At 37.5% G+C, this 18474-nt stretch overlaps 3 protein-coding genes across 9 annotated transcripts in view; 2 read left to right on the top strand and 1 right to left on the bottom strand.

The window, feature by feature from the left end:
• The first annotated feature begins 45 nt into the window (after positions 1-45).
• On the top strand, positions 46-4831 carry LOC112152157 (sodium/potassium/calcium exchanger 1). The gene is made up of 6 exons (XM_024281518.2): positions 46-496; positions 744-1646; positions 3476-3691; positions 3767-3856; positions 3931-4088; positions 4168-4831. Exons 2-6 carry the CDS (start codon positions 753-755, stop codon positions 4412-4414), a joined length of 1605 nt encoding a protein of 534 aa, XP_024137286.1. The 5' UTR covers positions 46-496; positions 744-752; the 3' UTR covers positions 4415-4831.
• A 1499-nt stretch (positions 4832-6330) lies between these two features.
• On the top strand, positions 6331-17334 carry LOC112152175 (sodium/potassium/calcium exchanger 1). Of its 5 annotated transcripts, none has more exons than XM_024281557.2 (10): positions 6331-6543; positions 6801-8012; positions 8761-8820; positions 9063-9171; positions 10934-11008; positions 12444-12598; positions 12718-12978; positions 13055-13144; positions 13284-13450; positions 15057-17334. In XM_024281557.2, the coding sequence occupies exons 2-10, from the start codon at positions 6954-6956 to the stop codon at positions 15304-15306; spliced, it is 2226 nt and encodes a 741-aa protein (XP_024137325.1). In that variant the 5' UTR covers positions 6331-6543; positions 6801-6953; the 3' UTR covers positions 15307-17334. The 5 variants fall into 5 exon arrangements, with proteins under 5 accessions (XP_024137325.1, XP_024137323.1, XP_024137327.1 ...); XM_024281555.2 differs by having other exon boundaries at positions 6334-6543; positions 10934-11014; XM_024281559.2 differs by having other exon boundaries at positions 6338-6543; positions 12444-12532.
• The window catches only part of dennd4a (DENN/MADD domain containing 4A), a 33761-nt gene continuing 31570 nt past the window's right edge, over positions 16284-18474 (bottom strand). For all 3 annotated transcript variants that reach the window (XM_024281552.2, XM_024281554.2, XM_024281553.2), the window contains one exon: positions 16284-17880. In XM_024281552.2, coding sequence (XP_024137320.1) covers positions 17744-17880 — 137 coding nt within the window. In that variant the 3' untranslated portion in view covers positions 16284-17743. The remainder of the gene's footprint in view (positions 17881-18474) is intronic.

Raw genomic sequence — 18474 nt, 5'->3', positions numbered from 1 at the left:
TATAACGGGGTAAACACTACACAAATAACAACATATCTAAGAAAATTGTATTTTTATAGAGTTTTTGTTTTAGTTGTGAATTTCTTTTTGCTGAAAGTTGCGGAAAATTCGGGATTAACCAAAGACACATTTTAAATTTTTAATAAAATAGGGAGAGGAAAAGGCTTATAATTTTTTTCTTCCTTCCTTTGTTTTATTTTGTTTTTTGACTACATTAAACAATACCTGAGCTATAAATTACAGTAAACAAATTGGGAGTGGAAAAAAAAATCAAATAAATGATGGAAATCACAGAAGTATAATTTTACAATCTAAAAAAAATACACCCGGTTAAAACTTAGGAAAAACTTTTATTCAGCTGGAAACAAGTGTGCGCTACATGGATTGTCGTCCTCTCTACGTCATCGTTTTGACAAAAGTAATTCTCCGCGCAGTAACTTCTCGGTGAGACATCGCGGCTCTACTTTCTTCCGCGCTGGTTTATGAACAATCTGAAGTAAGTCACTCACTTTTATCCTACATTTATTTAAACTCATTTTAGTAAATTTCATGTAACGTTTGTGGTAATGCTTGCATATCTAACATGGTATCACACGTTTTCTTGCTGTTAAAGGGGTTTTCCCCACGAATTTTTAAGGCAAAAATATTACATAAGGACACTGCCTGCTGCTTTTTAACGTCACTTTAGTTTGAACTATGTGGTCTATAAACCCAACTTTTTTCCTTCTTTTTATGTTTTTCAGAAAAAAGAAATGTTGGGCAGAAGTCTATCAGGGGTTTTGCTCTGGACCCTTTTCCTGCTCACCATGAGTGCCCAGCTGGATTATCATCCAGAGACTCAGATTGGAGGAGATTTTAGAAAAGCCTTCAAAAGAGAGATTGAGAGGATGAGTCAGGACTCTGAGCCCTTAGATCGAGCCAATCAATGGATTCAAGGTAGACATGACAGAAGTTCTGGTTCTGAATCTACAGGCATTTATGCTGACCCCTTCCACACAGAGCAGTCGGATTCATCACATGCGTCTGGTATGACCACCGTTTCCCCAGATGAAGGTCCACGATTCAATAGATTCCCTGCAGATGTATTTTCTGTTGAACAGCGCAGAGCAGGATGGGTGATCCTGCACATTTTGGGGATAATGTACATGTTTGTGTCACTAATAGTCGTCTGTGATGAGTTCTTTGTTCCTGCCGTTGGAGTAATTATGGACAGGTTGTCCATCTCTGATGATGTAGCAGGAGCCACCGTCATGGCCGCTGGAAGATCGGTTCCCAGTGTCCTCTTTGGTCTGGTGACAGTCTTCTTCATGGACAGCAGAGTTAGCATGGGGGGACTGGTTGGTTCCGGAGTTTACAGCATTTTGTTTGTGACAGGAATGTGTGCCGGGTTGTCTCGGACAGTTCTTCATCTGACCTGGTGGCCACTTTTCAGAGACTTGTCATTCTACCTGCTTTACTTCATCTTAGTGGTGTTATTTTTCTTGGACAATGCTGTAATGTGGTGGGAGAGCGGGATCCTGATGGCTGGTTATACTCTGTATGTCATATTTATGAAGTTTAACACCCAGGCAGAGTTAGCCATCAAGTCCATCCTGCACAAACTGAAGCCCGTTCAGACGGACAGTCCTTTTGAGGCGCCCCCTAAGGTAAGCGGGAGTCACACGCTTTCAAATGCAAAGTTTTAAGCATAAAGCAAGCTTTAACATCATAAAGCAAATGCAAAGTAATCATCAAAGAAGCATGAACATGCAGAATATATTGTTTATTAGTACATAGACATGAACAAATGTTCAATAAACTTGTTTAGTAGACATAGACAATTGACCAAAGACAACACAATGAACCCAAAAACATATTTTTGACAGAAATGGAACCCCATATTATAACTTAAGATGTCCAATTGATTTATGATTAAAACCCTTTAAAAAAAAATTAGGAAAAGTTTCTCGGTAAAAGTTTTTGACTCCAAAAGGGACACAGCAGGTTAAGAAAATGGATGAATGGACAAAAAAAATTAAGTAGAAAAAAAAAATAGTTAAGCTGTTCCGTCATCTGCAGAAGTGTTCAGGCATTTTTAAATTCGCCCTCTGATCATCTTTTGATTCATTTAAAAGTGTTCCCAGTGGTCTTTTATTTATGCTTATACTGTTTTTAGCCAAAAAAAGGTGTCATTTTCAAGTACATAGTTTCTCCAGAGCAGCAAGAGTTCATTAGAAATTTGTCTCTGAGTTGTGGGACTGTTGGCCCAGAGCAGCCTTGGCCCCTTCCCTTCCCTGTTGTGGACCAAAGCAGGGAGCTTTTTCTTTTATAACCTTAATTTAACCAGGAAATTCCTATTGAATGAGCCCTGGGGCTTTTGGCCCGCCCAACGTGTTTTCTACGTCACATTTAGGCTTTTTTTTACAAACTGCATTTTTGTTTCTGCTCTTGATTTATGACAATTTTGATCAAAAATACTAAGAAAGACAATTTTAAACTGAATTTTTTTAAACTATGTCCCCCATCATCTGTAAAATGCCCCAAGAACTTATTAAAAACACAAAAAACACAATTTTCCTCAGAGTGGGTCATTAAAGGTTTTTACAGATATAAAAAAAAAAGAATGTGCAGAGTTTGAGATAAGAATGCAATCTAGAAATGTATGTAACCAATGTTAAAATCATTTTTTAAAATATTAATATCATACATACATACACACACACGCATATATATATACATATATATATATATATATATATATATGTATATAATACCAAGACAAATTGAGAAACAAACTGACTATTTTGAAGTTAAAACCTTAACTTAAATATGCAGTATATGACAAAAGACAAATGTGCTTTAAAACTAAATGTCAATTAAAACACTCTAAAAATAAAGTTGAATATTTTCTGACGTTAAAAAAAAGTCTGTGATACAAAAATTTCATATTAACACAGCTTAATAAAACACTAGTTTGAATAAATTAATTAAACTAATGGAATTTAGTTCTCTTTTGAGAATATTAGAAGAAAATAAAATAATTTTTAGGCAAAAAAAAAGCTTTTGTTGTTCTCTTTATTAAAAGAATTTCTATTTTTATTAAAGAAAGTTGTAACTTTATCTAGTTTAAATCACTATTGACCTCAAAACATTTGCATTGCCAGACTAAACAAGTTTTGTAATGAAAAAAGGAACAAAAAAAATCAATGTTTAATTGAATTTCAAATTAAGAATGTGACACAAATCCACCATAGATTTGTGTTTTTGGACCAAAGCTGCTGTCACCTCACGTTGTTCGTGTTTTATAACCTCAATTTCATGCTACATTGTGTTTAAATTCCCTCACAATTAATATAATCATATAATTTTGCTAATTTTACATTTTTTGTAAAATAAAAATTAAGAAATAAACTTCCATAAGAAAACATGAACATTTTTATGGTATTTTCAGTTTCTTGTAGCATTGATAATTTATTGGATTTCGATGATCTCTTAGGTAAATGTACCTTTGGGAGAAGAAACATCCCCTAAAACAGACTTCTGCATTAGTGACACTGATGACAAGAACGAAGGACTGGAAGGAGGAGAGGTCAGAGGTGACTCGCCGCTCTCTTTACGCTGGCCTGACACCCGCTGTCAGCAGGCCGCCTACCTCCTCCTGCTGCCCGCCAGGCTTCCTCTGTGGATCACTGTTCCTGATGTCCGAAACCAGGTGAGACTCGCATAGGAACTGTCATCACAGGGGAATTTGGGCTTTTATTGGTAAGCTCTTGTGACAATTTTACAGAAATCTAGAAGATTCTACGCGGTGACCTTCCTGGTTTCGATTCTTTGGATTTGTGTTTTCTCCTATGTCACACATTGGTGGACCAATCAGGTGAGATCAATATAATGAACTAGAAGAGAAATCCTATAATCTCATGTTAAACAGATTTTTTTTCTTTTTTGTAGATGGGAGAAACTGCAATAGCCTTGAGATTTATGGGTATTTTGGTCACGGCGATATGCCACCCTGACCTCATTACCAGCGTGATTGTGACCCGCAAAGGCCTGCCGAACATGGCTGTATCCAGCAATGTAGGCAGCAGCATCTTCAGCCTGACTGTGAGGTGAGCGCTCCCTACACTCCTGACACCAAAAGCACACAAACGTAACGCGCTCCAACACTTTCTCTCTTCATTCTGAAAGTTTCCCCCTGCCAATGCTGCTCTACTCCTTGAGCCACGGTTTGGCTCCAGCTGCTGTCAGCTCTGAAGGGATCAGCTGCAGCACTCTGTTACTTGTCCTCATGCTCCTATCGGCCATCGTCTGCATTGTATCCTGCAAACGGAAGATGAATAAAGCTCTGGGGGCCAGCTTGGTCCTGCTATACATCCTCTTTGTGATCGTAGGTATTCTATTCAGCTTTGAAATCATCGTCTGTCCCTTATTCTAGATGAGAGCTATTCAACTTTCACATTATACTTTATGCACATGAGGGCATTTGAGGGCAGTTTACTCCTTAAATTTATTAACTCAAGTTGCTTTTTTTATGTTATGAGTAATCTTGCATATATATATTTCTTTGTATTATTTGTGTCTAAACACACTCCAGGGTTCTCAAGTTTACAATAATTCATCTTAAATTATTTTTCCCACTAAAAAAAATAAACAAAATGTTTCAAATCTTGAAAAAAAGGACCAGATTAAAAAAAAAAGAGCAGGAATTATGAATCTAAATTCTGTTACAGATTAAAGCATGACTTTAACCCTTTAACTCCAGAACGCCAGTATTTATGTTTTCTGATTTACTGTAACTTTTCAACCGTTAACACGATCAACGAAATTCCAGTAGATTCTGAAGGAGTGAGCGGTGATGAGAAAGAAAATGAAAAAGCCGTTCTGAGAATGGGTTTTTCATTTTATTTAAGAGACGAGTGATGCAGTTACATTGTGAAAATGAAAAAGCATTTAGTTTATGCCTTTTAATTTTTACATTTGATATTTCTAATTGAATTTTGGTGCAAATTTACTAAAGAACTTTTTGAAAATGAAATGTCAAAGGCCATTTTCCGTATCATTTTAATTGTGTCACAGAATGAGTTGTGATGATGAAGAAAATGAAAAAGCCCTTCGAAGAAGTGAGTTTTTATTTTATTTAAGAGACAAGTAATGCAGGTACATTGTGAAAATGAAAAAGCATTTCCACTTATGACTTTAATTTTGAATTATTAGTCACAAACGCTTCCATGGTGACGCTACAAACATTTTGTCTTTTTAAAAGTAGCATTGCACCAATAAAAACAAACTTTTTATTCTTCTTGTGAGACATGGTGTTCTCACAACTTTTTAATTTAGAAAACATTACATTTAAACTTATATTTGAAGTCCCACTCCATTCGTCTTTTGATCTATTTTAATTGTTCTCAGTGGTCTTTAGTTATGATTATGATTATGATTTTATCCACAATAAAGAAAAACTGTCATTTTCTAGGACATAGTTTCTGCACAGCAGCAGTAGTCATTAGAAATTAATCTCCAAGTTGAGGGCGGGACTATTGGCGCAGAGCAACCCCGCCCCCTTTCCCTATTTATGAAAGCCTGTGGCTTCTACATCAAAAAAGTTTTTTGTAAACATTATTTTTTGTCTGTTCTCGATTCATAACAATTTGAATAAATAAACACACAGAAAATGAAATTTCAAGCCTAATTTCATGAGAAAACACCAATAATTATAAACACCAAAACCCAATTTTCTTTAGAGTAGGTCTTTAAATAGAATATGATCAAATACAGTACTGTATTTTAAACCAGATACATATTTTATTGTTCTGTCTTTGTAATATTTATAGTTTTATCAATAAAATGTAACCTCTGATGAAATGTGTTTCTGCTTTTGTTCTGCACTATTAACATTCAATTTTAATTTAAATTTTTGCTTCTTTTTCTTCATTTGTTACTTTAAAACAAAAACAGTTTTTGGAGCTTTTCACTAAAACTGCAAAATGCAGATTTTTCTCATTTGCTGGTTGATGTTTAAAGACGTGGAAATGTTTAAAATGCTGCACGAGTCTGATAGAGTTGGAGTTTGACTTATGCTCAGTCATTTTTATTCCAGTTTGGTTTAAAATAGTTTGGAACATTTCCGCTCTGGATAAACATATAATGATGTGACTCGTCTATTTGGAAAAAAATAAACTTTTTCAATTTGACTAAAGTAAAAATCTGCTAGAACACAATGTACAACCGTGGAAATGATTGATTCGGTATTTGATAAAATCATTTTTTTGGACAATGATGCAGGACAAGAGCTTAAAAAATAAAATGAAATGTTTTGAGGGAAAAGCCGAAAGGAAAAGAAGTTTTGATTTAGTTTTGTGATGATCATCACTAAGGTGCACTAACAAAGTGAGAGTGAGACAATGCAGCTAATCCTCTTAGACAACTTCAGGTGTTAAGTATTATGCTGATCCATTGTGAAGACTTGTTCTGTGTCCTACATAACCCTCTGGTCAGCGAACAGACTTTTTCGTTTTACCTTTGGAGACCTGGATACTGCAGATTTTGCAAGAAATTAATACTATGGTAGGTTTGTATTTAAAATCTAAAATGACTTTTTGTTGCTTATGAATTTGATGGATTGAGCTCGGTTATTAATGTTATTTAGAGGGAAGTGATTAATGTTTTCTGCACTAATATTGTTGTTTCTGGTGTTTTTATGATCTATCACAGACAGTCAACACATTGAAAAAACTATGATAGCTTATAAATAACTGAACATTCTTTGTTTCTCCATCAAGTGAAATGGACCGTTTGACACTGTTTTCTTTCATTTGCATCAGGAGGAGTTTTCCAAAAGTTTCCTGACATGAATCCTGCCGTTCAAGTTTTGAATTCCGTTGCCCAATGGTCTCCTGCAAGGGAGCGAGCTGGACTGTGTCAAAGCCTGCACAATAATTCCACCTAGCCACCGGGAGCTCTGCTTGGGAGGAAACATGCATTACACAAGAAGGAAGAGACTGCAGATGAGCCGGGTCTTGTTTCTCCTCTCTGGAGTTTTCCTCTGCACCCTCTACCAGCTGAGCATCAGTGCTCAGCTGTATGAGCCTCTGCCTCAGGTTGGCGTGAACGTGGAAGGTTCAGCAGAGGGTGTTCAGGAGGCGACGTTGAAGCCAGACGTGCAGACAACGCCTCCCACCACACACGGGTTGGAGCCCACAGATGAGAAGACGACAGAGATGGACGTGACATCCCACACACAGAAGGCCATGAACACGTATGTTACCACAGAAACAACTATGGAGTCCGAAGGATCCACCCCTACTGAATCACCCGCCTCGCCAGCGACAAACCGGACGATGGTGAACTGCATCTACGTGGCCCCTGAACCCCCAGCAGAGAAGACTACCCCAGCTCCAGCTCCTGTTACCACCGTTCCTCCAGCTTCGCCCGGAGAAGCTCCACATGTGAAGGGCGACTACCCAGAAGACATCTTCTCAATCGAAGACCGCAGAAGAGGATGGGTGATCCTCCACATCTTGGGGATGGTTTACATGTTCGTGTCTCTTGCGATCGTCTGCGATGAGTTCTTCGTGCCTGCGCTCGGTGTGATCACTGACAAGTTAGAAATCTCCGATGACGTAGCAGGAGCCACCTTCATGGCGGCCGGAGGCTCGGCCCCGGAGCTTTTCACCTCTCTGATAGGGGTCTTCATCGCGCACAGCAACGTGGGGATCGGCACCATCGTAGGCTCGGCCGTCTTTAACATTTTGTTTGTGATTGGGATGTGCGCCTTGTTTTCTCGGGAGGTGCTTCATCTCACCTGGTGGCCACTTTTTAGAGATGTGTCATTTTACATTCTTGACCTCGTCTTACTGATAATCTTCTTCTTGGATAACGTCATACTGTGGTGGGAGAGCGTGATGCTGGTGGCCTGTTACTCTCTCTATGTGGTGTTCATGAAGTTTAATGTACAGCTGGAACGTGCTTTCAAGACGCAACTGCACAAACACAAGAGGATTGTGAAAGTTATTGCAGTGGAAGAACCAGAAAAGGTAAGCAGGTTCCTTCTTTTTAATCATATTTTTCCCCTAATTTACACCACATTTTGTAGGGAATACAACAATCTGTATTTTAATTTATGTAACAAATCATTTACTGTCATGTTTATTCCCGATAACAGGTAGTTACCACTAAAAATAACAGATTTTGCATTATCTGAACCTGCTAAATCCCTTTTGGGGGTCACAGGTTGCTGGAGCCTATCCCATCTACTATTGGATGAATGCAGAGTACACTCTAGACCAGAGGTGACCAAATCCAGGCCTCGAGGGCCGACTTTTTACTCATTTTCCAACCTGATATTGAAGCTCTTTATTGGTCAAACACACCTGATCCAGGTAATCAGCAGCAGATAGACCAGGATTTCTGGGAAATCAGCCCCTGAGGTCTGGATTTGGACACCTAGACAGTTTGCCAGGCTGTATTTTTAAATGCTTCCTTTCTTACTCTGCTGACAAAGTTGATTCAAGTTCTGTGAGCAGACCCCAGAGTAAACCAAGGATTGTCCCCCGAATTCAATAGACTACTGTTCTGTGCTCATTACTTTTTTTTTTTTTTTTTATTCAAAAAGTGTTTTTAAAGCTGACCCAGTCACTTTCATAAAAAGTATAATATGTTGTGTGACCCCAATGTATCAAATGTATAGATCTACATGCCACATATGGACTTATTTTTAGCTTTATAATAAGGAAATCACTTTGGTGCAACTAATATTCATCACTGAACAAATGTTGCACACAGACAAATGGAAACGGTGAAGAGATTCCCCCTCCCGCTCCAGAGGACAAGAATCGTTTAAAGGTAAAAACTGAACCAAGTTGCCAATTTACTGTACAGGAGCAGTCGTCTTTTTGTTGTTTTCTCTCCAAATGTTGGGTTCTTAGCTGTGTGTCATGGTAACAAGAAACGATAGAAGGTTCTGGCTCACGCTCAATTTGAGAACAACATCCTGTCATCCACAATGAAGTGATTGTCTGAGTGTTTTCTGTCTGTGCATATAACTGTCGTGACCTTAGCTGTGTTTTTATTCCCCCTCCCTCCAGTTGAAGCCATCCCTTCAGCGAGGGGGCAGTTCAGCCTCCTTGCACAACAGCACCATGAGAAATACCATCTTCCAACTGATGATTCACACGCTGGACCCCCTGGGAAATGGTGAGCACAAATTCCTGCCGTTACTGGTCACTGGACGGCGTGAAAACAACTTTTGTAGTTTCCTTCATCCTCTCAATGTGAATGGATTAGCTTGTGTCCTGTGGGAAGGCATCACTAAGTCCAGATTGATACTAAGTAGATAAATACCCCTCCTCCCTCACACTAGTGAGGAGTTCATTTGTAGGCTAATGTGGCAAAAGACATTACAGACAACCCAGAAAGTTGCAAAATTGATTTAAAATCCTTTTTGGAGTTATTTCTTTTTCTTTTATTTTGAAAATATTCAAAGAAAAGAAGAAATGATAGCAGATGATTAAGGTGGACTTCTTCCCGTTTTGTGATCTTTAATTTCCCCCTTAAGCATCCTTTCATGAAACACAATGAACTGTATCTATTCTCCAGCTGCCTCTCATGACTCCAGCACAATAATCAGCTTCTGAATGAGTCTATCCAATCTGGATCAAGGCTACAATCACTCGCTTCACGCTCTTACAGAAATCTCGTCACGTGGAGCCAAGAAACGTGAGATGTATTTGTGGCTTGACTTAATGCAACGCCGAACCCACTTTGTCACTTATCTTTATCTGCACCTTGAGCGGAGGTGATTCCGTTTAATTGGGTAAATAATGAATAATTTATTGCAAAGAATCAAATTTCAATCTTTTATTATCTTTTTTCCTATTTCTAATAATGGAAAATAGCTAGAAATCTATCAAATTTATATAAAACACTGTCCTTTTTAAAAGACTCACTCCAATAAAAATCACGTTTTTGTTGTTTATAACATGTTCTTGTAGCCTTTTTCTTATGTTGGAAGACATATATATATAAAAATGAAGCTTAAAATTACATTTCTGAGTTTTAGTTTCTTCAAATTGAGGTGAATCAGAAGCAGACAAAAAAATCTGTTGGAAAAATCTTGTAGCAGTGATGAAAGAACAAAACCTCCCTGCTCTGCTCCATTCTGATGCATCCACTTGCAGACAAACAGATCCGTGTACGTCTTCGTCTTCGTTGTCCGAGCCGGCTCAGAACTCTACGGCTGGATAGCTCCAATATTGCTCGCTAATTATATGGCATTGCTGGTGTTAGGTTTGGGTTCTGTGAGAGAGCCTGTAAACAAAAAGATGATGGGAAATGAGGGCAGGCTTACTTCACACCAACAATGTCTGCTAAAACTATGTCCTAGAACATGACAGATTTTTTTAGTTTGGATAAAAACGGCCCAATCATAGTAAAAACATCACTGGGAACGCTTTTACACGATGGTCAGAGTGGGACTTTTGAAAGGATTAATTCAGTTTTGTCTCCCCATAAAGTTGAATTGCTTTAGACACAAACTCCCTTTTATCTTGAAACACGTTTGTTCCCTGCCGCCACACAAAATCACTTGTTCCCACAATTTCCTGGACAGGAATGGGACAAAAAGTCTTAAAATGTCAATTTATACTTGTATGGAATCAATTAAAGAAACATAATAAATCCTTTCAGGGAGACGTAGCTGTTATCTCCTCAATCTTTCACATATAATTGTGTTGTTTAAGCAAAATTTTAGATTAACTTTTTTCTGTGAACTACAAACTGACTTTTAAATATTCATTTTTATTATCGACATTTTTTTCTTTTTTGTGTTACCATTTTGTGTTTAGATACCAGTAAGTTCCTGTCTTTCCAGTGCTGCTCCGTGCTGTATGTGTGTTGACGTCTGTCACTACTGTGGATTAGTAACTATTGCAGATGCTAGTTTATGCTTGTGTTTTAGGGAAGTTTAAGGAAAAGGCTGAGACTCTGACAAGCGTGGCTAGACGGAAATCTGAGCCCAAAGCTCAGGACAAAGGTGAAGGTAACCAGCAGGATTTTAATGATCCGTCACCTTTTGTTTGATTTTGTGATCCGACTGAGATTAAAACCACAGTAGTTTACATTTCTAACTTTATATTTGAATTTAGTAGTAAAATAGATATAAAAAAAGAAAAATAATGAAAAAATGTATTAAGAATGTTGGGAATGGTTTTAAAGATACTTTTATTGTGCTAAAAGGCACAATATAATTAATTTCTACCTTTAGTAGAGTAGCTTGTGTCATTCAGTATTTTTAACAATCTGAACAGTTGTGCTCTGAACATCCCACAGATTCTCATTAACAGAGATTATAGAAGACTAAATACTCACAAATCTCTGACTTTCGCTGTAAATTTTTAGAAAAACAAAATACAATGCAAAGATTTTCTTGGTTTGATAATAGAAGGTCGGGTAGTTTGGAAAGACAGACGCCCCAACCCGAATACTAACCATGAAGGATTAAACATCCATCTCAATCAAAGGCCATTTGGTGTAAATATATTACTTTTCTCTCCAAAAAAATGAGGCCAACTTGTTAGAGTCAAATCTCACATTATGTTTTCTAAATTTAATAAAAAATGACTTAGATTGCCATAAAACAGTTCATGGTTTTTTAAAGATGGTTTCTTTTTCTGTCTGTTTTATCTCATCTTAATCCATCTAGATCAGGGGTTCCCAAACATAACTGTTTTCTTCTCTGATGATGGGTTTGTAGGATAACAGAAGAAGTGTAGCATTTACACTTTTTCAGTATCCAAATTTCAAATAATTAATTTCTGTAATCTTGACAGAAAAAATTATACTAAAACATTTCAAAAACTAGATATATAGCAATACCTGCGATAGATTAATGGCTGAAGATGCTTAAATTGATAGCTAGCTAAAACATTAGCAAAGTGCCAAATTAGCTGAAAGAGCTAAAAAAAAAACAATTATATTAGACAATACAGCTAGCATGTGGCTAAAATATTAGCTAAAGTTCAAAATAGCCTAAAAAAACTGAAAAAAGCCTAAATTAGACAAAACAGCTAGCATGTAGCAGAAATATTAGCTAAATGCCAAATTAGCCTAAAAAACTGGGAACATGTCTAATTTAGTCAAAACAGTTTGAGAAATGTGGAGGAGGGCTGGATCAGGCCCGCGGGCCGTAGTTTGGGGACCCCTGATCTAGATAGATTCACTTCAACATCATAGACTCAGACGCCACTGCAGAAAAGAATCAGTAAAAATCTAGATGTCATTTTACTATTTTGCTGAATAATGCAAGCAATACGAGAAAAATAAAATCCTTTTTACCTTTATTGTAAAAAATACTTCAGAATTAACTGTTTTCTGGTAAAATCTAAGTGCTTTAGTATCCCTGTTATTTTAAACAACGACAGAATTAACAGAAAGAACATGATGATAAAAGTTGTGGATTTCTCTTACAGACAATCAGAAGAAAACCGATCAGCCCAAAGAACAAGAGGCTGCTCCAACCGCAGACAAAGAGAAGAAGGAGCAGCAAGATGACAAGAAGGTACTCCCCATCCATGTGCTGATGGTTTTCAAAAAGCCCAGAAGTCAGTCTTTGATACCTGTCTATGTAAGAGTCAATGAACGACGCTACAACTCTTCAAACAGAACTCTTATTGACTGATGTCGCTGTTGGATGATGTGTGTGCCCCTCCACCTTCATCAGTCATGGAGACGTCTTTATTTCAGGACGATGTGCCGGCAGAGCAGAGGGAGTCGGGGGGCTCAGAAGATTCTGGGAGTGATGAGGAGGATGAAGAGGATGAAAGTGATGAGTCCAGTGAAGAGGAGGAGGAGGAGGAGGAGGAAGAGGAGGAAGAAGAAGAGGAAAAAGAAGATGAGCCTCTGTCGCTGCAGTGGCCTGACACTCGCAGTAAACAAGCCACCTACCTCTTCTTACTGCCCATCGTCTTCCCTCTGTGGATGACAGTTCCTGATGTTCGCAGACAGGTATGAAGCTGACCTCGTCCGCAAAACAAAAACCACTTTTGTCTAATACCAGAACACGTCTCACTTTGATCCACAGAAATCCAGGAAATTCTTTGCCATCACCTTCCTGGGCTCCATCATGTGGATTGCTATTTTTTCTTATCTTATGGTGTGGTGGGCTCATCAGGTCAGTCACTATGACGTTATAAATCACCAAAAACAAAAATTCATAGGATGTTTTTCTATAAAACAACACTATGGAGTTAAAGCTAAACTCATGCAGTAAAGTTTTTGCAGCTTCTACATATAATACTTTATCTTCACAGGTGGGAGAGACCATTGGGATCTCTGAGGAGATCATGGGCCTTACAATCCTCGCTGCAGGGACTTCCATCCCGGATCTCATCACGAGTGTGATTGTGGCTCGCAAAGGCCTGGGGGACATGGCAGTGTCCAGCTCAGTGGGCAGCAACATCTTTGACATCACTGTGGGGTGAGCATTTTCAACTTCATCTGCCAGAACCATTGACTGTATGTGAGAACTGGACCAAGTGAGAGTGACGTCATTCAAAGTAACTGGCTCACTTCCAGCTCCAACAAAATTAAATCAATTCAATCACCATGTTTGGAGCCAGACATCGTCAATGAGAGGTGATTGGTCTGCGACGTCTGAGTCAATGCTTCTATGGCCAATCAGGAGTGAGCTTGTAGGAAGGCCACACCCCTGCCACTTGAAAGCTGGCTACACAAAATCTGTCAAACGTTTTGAACATTTAGTGTTTATTTAGGCGTCTGATTGGCCTGTTTATAGCTTGAGCTATAGAAAAAATATTCCAAAAACTAGAAGAGTTGCATTACCTGCGATAATGCTAGTGTGAATGCTTTTTGCTGAAAGTAGTCGCTGAAAATGAAAGCTTTTTGCTGAAAATGGTGATGCAATTTACTTTAATTGTTGAAGGGATTCACTGCAAATAGAGAAGCTATTTGTAAAATGTTAAATTTGCTAAATGACTGGAAATTGTGTTAAAGAACTATGAAAGAGAACTGAAGTTGACTTAAATTTCTAAAAAAAAAATTGTAGCAAAATTGCTTAAAAATCCCTAATACATACCAATTTTGCAAAAAATGTTTAGTGTCTTGCTTTATTATGAGCTAAACTTCAAATTAGCCAGAAAAATCTAGCACGGTGCTTAAATACAAGCTAAACTCCAAAATACCCTAAAATTCCTCAGTAAATTAGTAAAAAACGTTAGCCTGTTGCTAAAATCTTAGCTAACTCCAAATTAACATAAAAAGCCTCAGTAGATACCAAATTAGACAAAAAAGAGCTAGCGCATTGCTTAAGTACTAGCTAAACTCCAAAATACCCTAAAATTCCTCAGTAGAGTAAATTAGTCAAAAACGTTAGCCTATAGACGCTAAACTTTAAATTAGCATGAAAACCTATAACAAATTGTCCAAAAAACGTTAGACGTTTAAATATTAGCTAAACTCCAAATTAGCATAAAAAACACAGCACATTGATTAAATACTAGCTAAACTCCAAAATAGCCTAAAGTTTTTCATTAAATTAAATTAGCTAAAAACGTTAGCATGTTGCTAAAATACTAGCTAAACTCCAAAAAAGCCTAAAATACCTCAGTAAGCTAAATTATGTGAAAATGTTAGCCTGTTGCTAAAATCAAAGCTAAACTCTAAATTAGCCTAAAAAACCACAGTAGATAACAAAGCCAAAAACGTTGGTAAACTTAATTTTTTTTTTTAATTACTGATGAAAACATAGCCCATTAATATAGTTAAGGGCTTGTTGCTAATCTACTTAAAATTTAGACATTTGAAGACTTTCTCACTAATTTCCTATGGGGCATATTTTTGCTCAGTATTTCAAAACTATAACGTTCATAAATACCAATATCTTCTTTTCTCCCTAAACTCCCATCTTTTAAATCTATGACCTCTTGGAGCCCACGGGCACTTCGTGTTTGGAATGCGAGGGGTCACTCAGTCCACTTCCCGTGTACAGTCAACGCTCAGATCTAAAATGGCGTGTTTATAACAATATTAGATTTATGACTGTTTTTCTTCGTCTATTTCAAAAGTCTGCCTGTCCCCTGGCTGCTGTTCTCGGCCATCCATGGTTTCGGTCCAGTGGCTGTTAGCAGCAATGGACTCTTCTGTGCCATTGTGCTGCTCTTCCTCATGCTGCTCTTCGTCATCATCTCCATTGCCGCCTGTAACTGGAAGATGAACAAGGTGCTGGGATCCACTATGTTTCTCCTGTACTTCTTCTTCCTGGTGGTCAGCGTTCTGCTGGAGGACCGAGTCATTATCTGCCCCGTTTCCGTCTGAAAACAGAAAGCGGAAGCCTTCTCTGAAGTAGACTGTCTGTGGTTTTGAACTGAAGCAGGACACCTTCATAACGTACGGATCTCATGGTTGTGGACCTGGAAAAACTGGATTGATAGTCTCATTAAGGCCTGAGACAATGAAGTATTTGAAATAATTTACCCTTCTAGTTTCAGCAGTTTTAAGAGGTGATTAAATGTTGGCACGTGTTTACATTTTTTTATGAGTGACTCTGTGTTGAGATGCAAGTAAGATACACATTTAATGGGCTGCAATCTTAGGATTTATAGTCTGTTTAGACAACTTTTCAAAGAAGTAAATGTTTCATTTTTCAAATATTATCAAGATATTGAGCTCTATGTGTTGCTGAAACTATCCAAAAGCTGCTTTGCATCTTCTCCAGTGACATTGCCAGCAGCAGTAGTTACATTTTCTAAAACCAGAAAAGATTTTCAGAATAAAGGCAGCTTTCACATTTATTCTTCTTTTACCTAAAAGAATAGAAGACCAAACAATCCTTTTACAAATTAAAACACACAAGCACACTTTTGAATCGAATATCCATTTCATTTAATACATAGAAGCTTTCTTTTATATAGCTTCAGCTCATTTTGGACAAAAGAGACTTAAACTTTGTAGAAGTAATGTGTTTATTCACAAACAAGGAAAAGTTGTACATCCAAATAGGGGAAGAATTTAGATTTATTTTTTTATGTAAAAACCATACAAACTGGTATTTGTGTTACAAATGATCAATAACACTTTAGAAACGTTGTATATAATTGAGATGTAGTGTGACAAACACAGTAATGTTTTGGTCATTAGTAGTTTTCAGACACTTTGTTACAAGGTGGTTGGAATGTAATATAAGTGATGTCCTGTGAAAAGCACATAATCCATAGATTTTTTAATATATACACATATATATGTTATACCTAATAAATGGCAAAAGACAACATTGAGACAGTGACTAAAAAGTGTTTTGGGGAGGAGAAAGCTTTTATCTTTACACTTTTTTATTGGGTACACGCCATCTTTGATTCAAACATGACAACAGCATTGATGCATGTTAGCTTAAACACAACATCAGGAAACTTGCTGGAATTATGAGACAGTTAACAAAATAAAAGCCTCAGGGAGTTCATGAATTGGGTAAACATCTCATTGATGACGACAAAAAAGAAACTGTAATGTGAAATCAACTCACGAGTTCCAGTCCGTCTTGCTTTAAAGGTCCAGGCTTGTGGCAGTATAGTATCATGATAGAAGATATTTTCTTGGCATTTTAATCCTCCTAAAAACCAACCCATCCCCCTTTAGTCTGCATGATTAAGGCAGTTCTAATGAGAAAAGTTGGTCAGTGCAAACAAGGTGTACCTAATAAATTGGCAGATAAAAGTGCATTTCATGTTTTAAAAACAGTGCAAAAACTCCCCTCTGCACTGTGATTCGTTCATAGAAACAGTCATTAACAACAAGGGTTTTAAGCACAAGTCGTTTCCCGCTCTGTGTGCCACATTAAAACATTGCACAGTCGTCTAAAAATCTAAAGTTGACTTTTACACCAAACAGTTAGGACCACGAAGGAAAAGTACAGAACAGCCTGTACATATTTAGAGACCTGTCACACTGTTATACAACCCTGTTATTAAAAAGAAAAAAAAGAATTAAACTAAACCATTTGTTCACTTTTAGTTTGATTGTACTTGTTTTAATGAACCGACTTAAACAAGTCGCTGTAATAAAAGATTAAATAAATCAGTTGTGATGAAAGTTACTGATATTGTAAAAAGAAAGAAATAAAAAGGATAAAAAGTGTGCAAATATATTATTTGGATGTTTTCTTGTGTTGATCTGATGCTACAAAGCAGTTAAATATGTGAGAACCGCTGTAAAGTCGGAGTTTCTTTTTGTTTAGAGTTGGATTGAGTGTGACTTGAAGTCAGTCTGCAGCTCTTTCAAGCGTTACATAAACTGTGGCTTTGGTTGATGGACCATTAGGTTATGCAACTGAGAAAAAAAAAAAAAAAAGAGGTCATCTTGTCAAAGTGCTTTGTAAATAAATGGACATCAACTTGAAAGTATACGTTACGTTAACACACCCACCCACACACAACAGTCTGAACAAGGCCACCAAGACCTCAGAGGAATTTGGACGATCCCACACTCACTTTACAGAAAAGAAGGCATAAAATAGTCGGTATAAACATTTTACTACAAGTATACTGAAAATATGGACAATTTTCAAATAATTTACAGACGAGGCCCGTCACTTCATACCTCTCAGCTCTGACAGAAGCTCATGGCAGTTGTTTAATGTCAAGAGGAATGTTCCTTGTGCTTTTACAAGCTTGTTCCAGTCAAGCCAGCTGGTCCTGAGTCTGAGGAGCAGTCATCAGCAGCAGTGATTGTAGTCCAACGTTTTACGGGGAAAGAGGGTTCAGAGACCGGGCTCCCCAAAAGTCCTCCTGCACTCCATGACCCCCGCTCCAGGGGTCCGATCGCAGTTGTGCGTCAGTTTCACCTGGCTGGGGGTGAGGCGGTCATACGCCAGCCTGTACTCCCGGTCAAAAGCATCTGCAAGGAAAAAAACAAAGAAACAATTTGTATAAATATGTGTGTATCCACTGGGGTGCAATCATCTTGAACTTTGCAAGTTTAAATGTGGCGTTTAATGTCAATAGAAGTTCATCGCTCGGTGACTTAATGTTTAGCTTGGAAATAAATAAATAAACTTTATTTATATAGCATTTTACAGTGACTTTGGGTAAAAAAGGGTTTTACAAATTAAATAGATAAATAAAACACAGTAAAAATACAAAAGAGAAATGATTAGATGGAAAAAATAGGTCAAATATATAGGAGAAAATAGTACATCACTGACAACTGAGTATTAAAAGCTTATGAAAAAAAGATATTTAGAATGGGTATTATTCCATGGTTGCAGGTCCAGCAAAAAAACAAACAAAAAAATTAAAACTTGAAACTATAGATTGGCAGTGAATAAGACAAAAAATTGTAAAGTAAACAGGAGAAAGACTATAAGGAGCTTAAAAAAAGTCAAAGTTTAGACTGAACTCTAACAGTGAACTGAGCCGAGTGCTGCAGTGATGTGAGCTCGTCTGATGCGCCGGTTAAAAGTCGTGCCGCTGCATTCTGGACTAGCTGCAG

The sequence above is a fragment of the Oryzias melastigma genome, linkage group LG6, assembly GCF_002922805.2.
Source record: "Oryzias melastigma strain HK-1 linkage group LG6, ASM292280v2, whole genome shotgun sequence".
NCBI classification, from domain to species: domain Eukaryota; kingdom Metazoa; phylum Chordata; class Actinopteri; order Beloniformes; family Adrianichthyidae; genus Oryzias; species Oryzias melastigma.
This window is presented reverse-complemented; position numbering and strand designations above follow the sequence as displayed.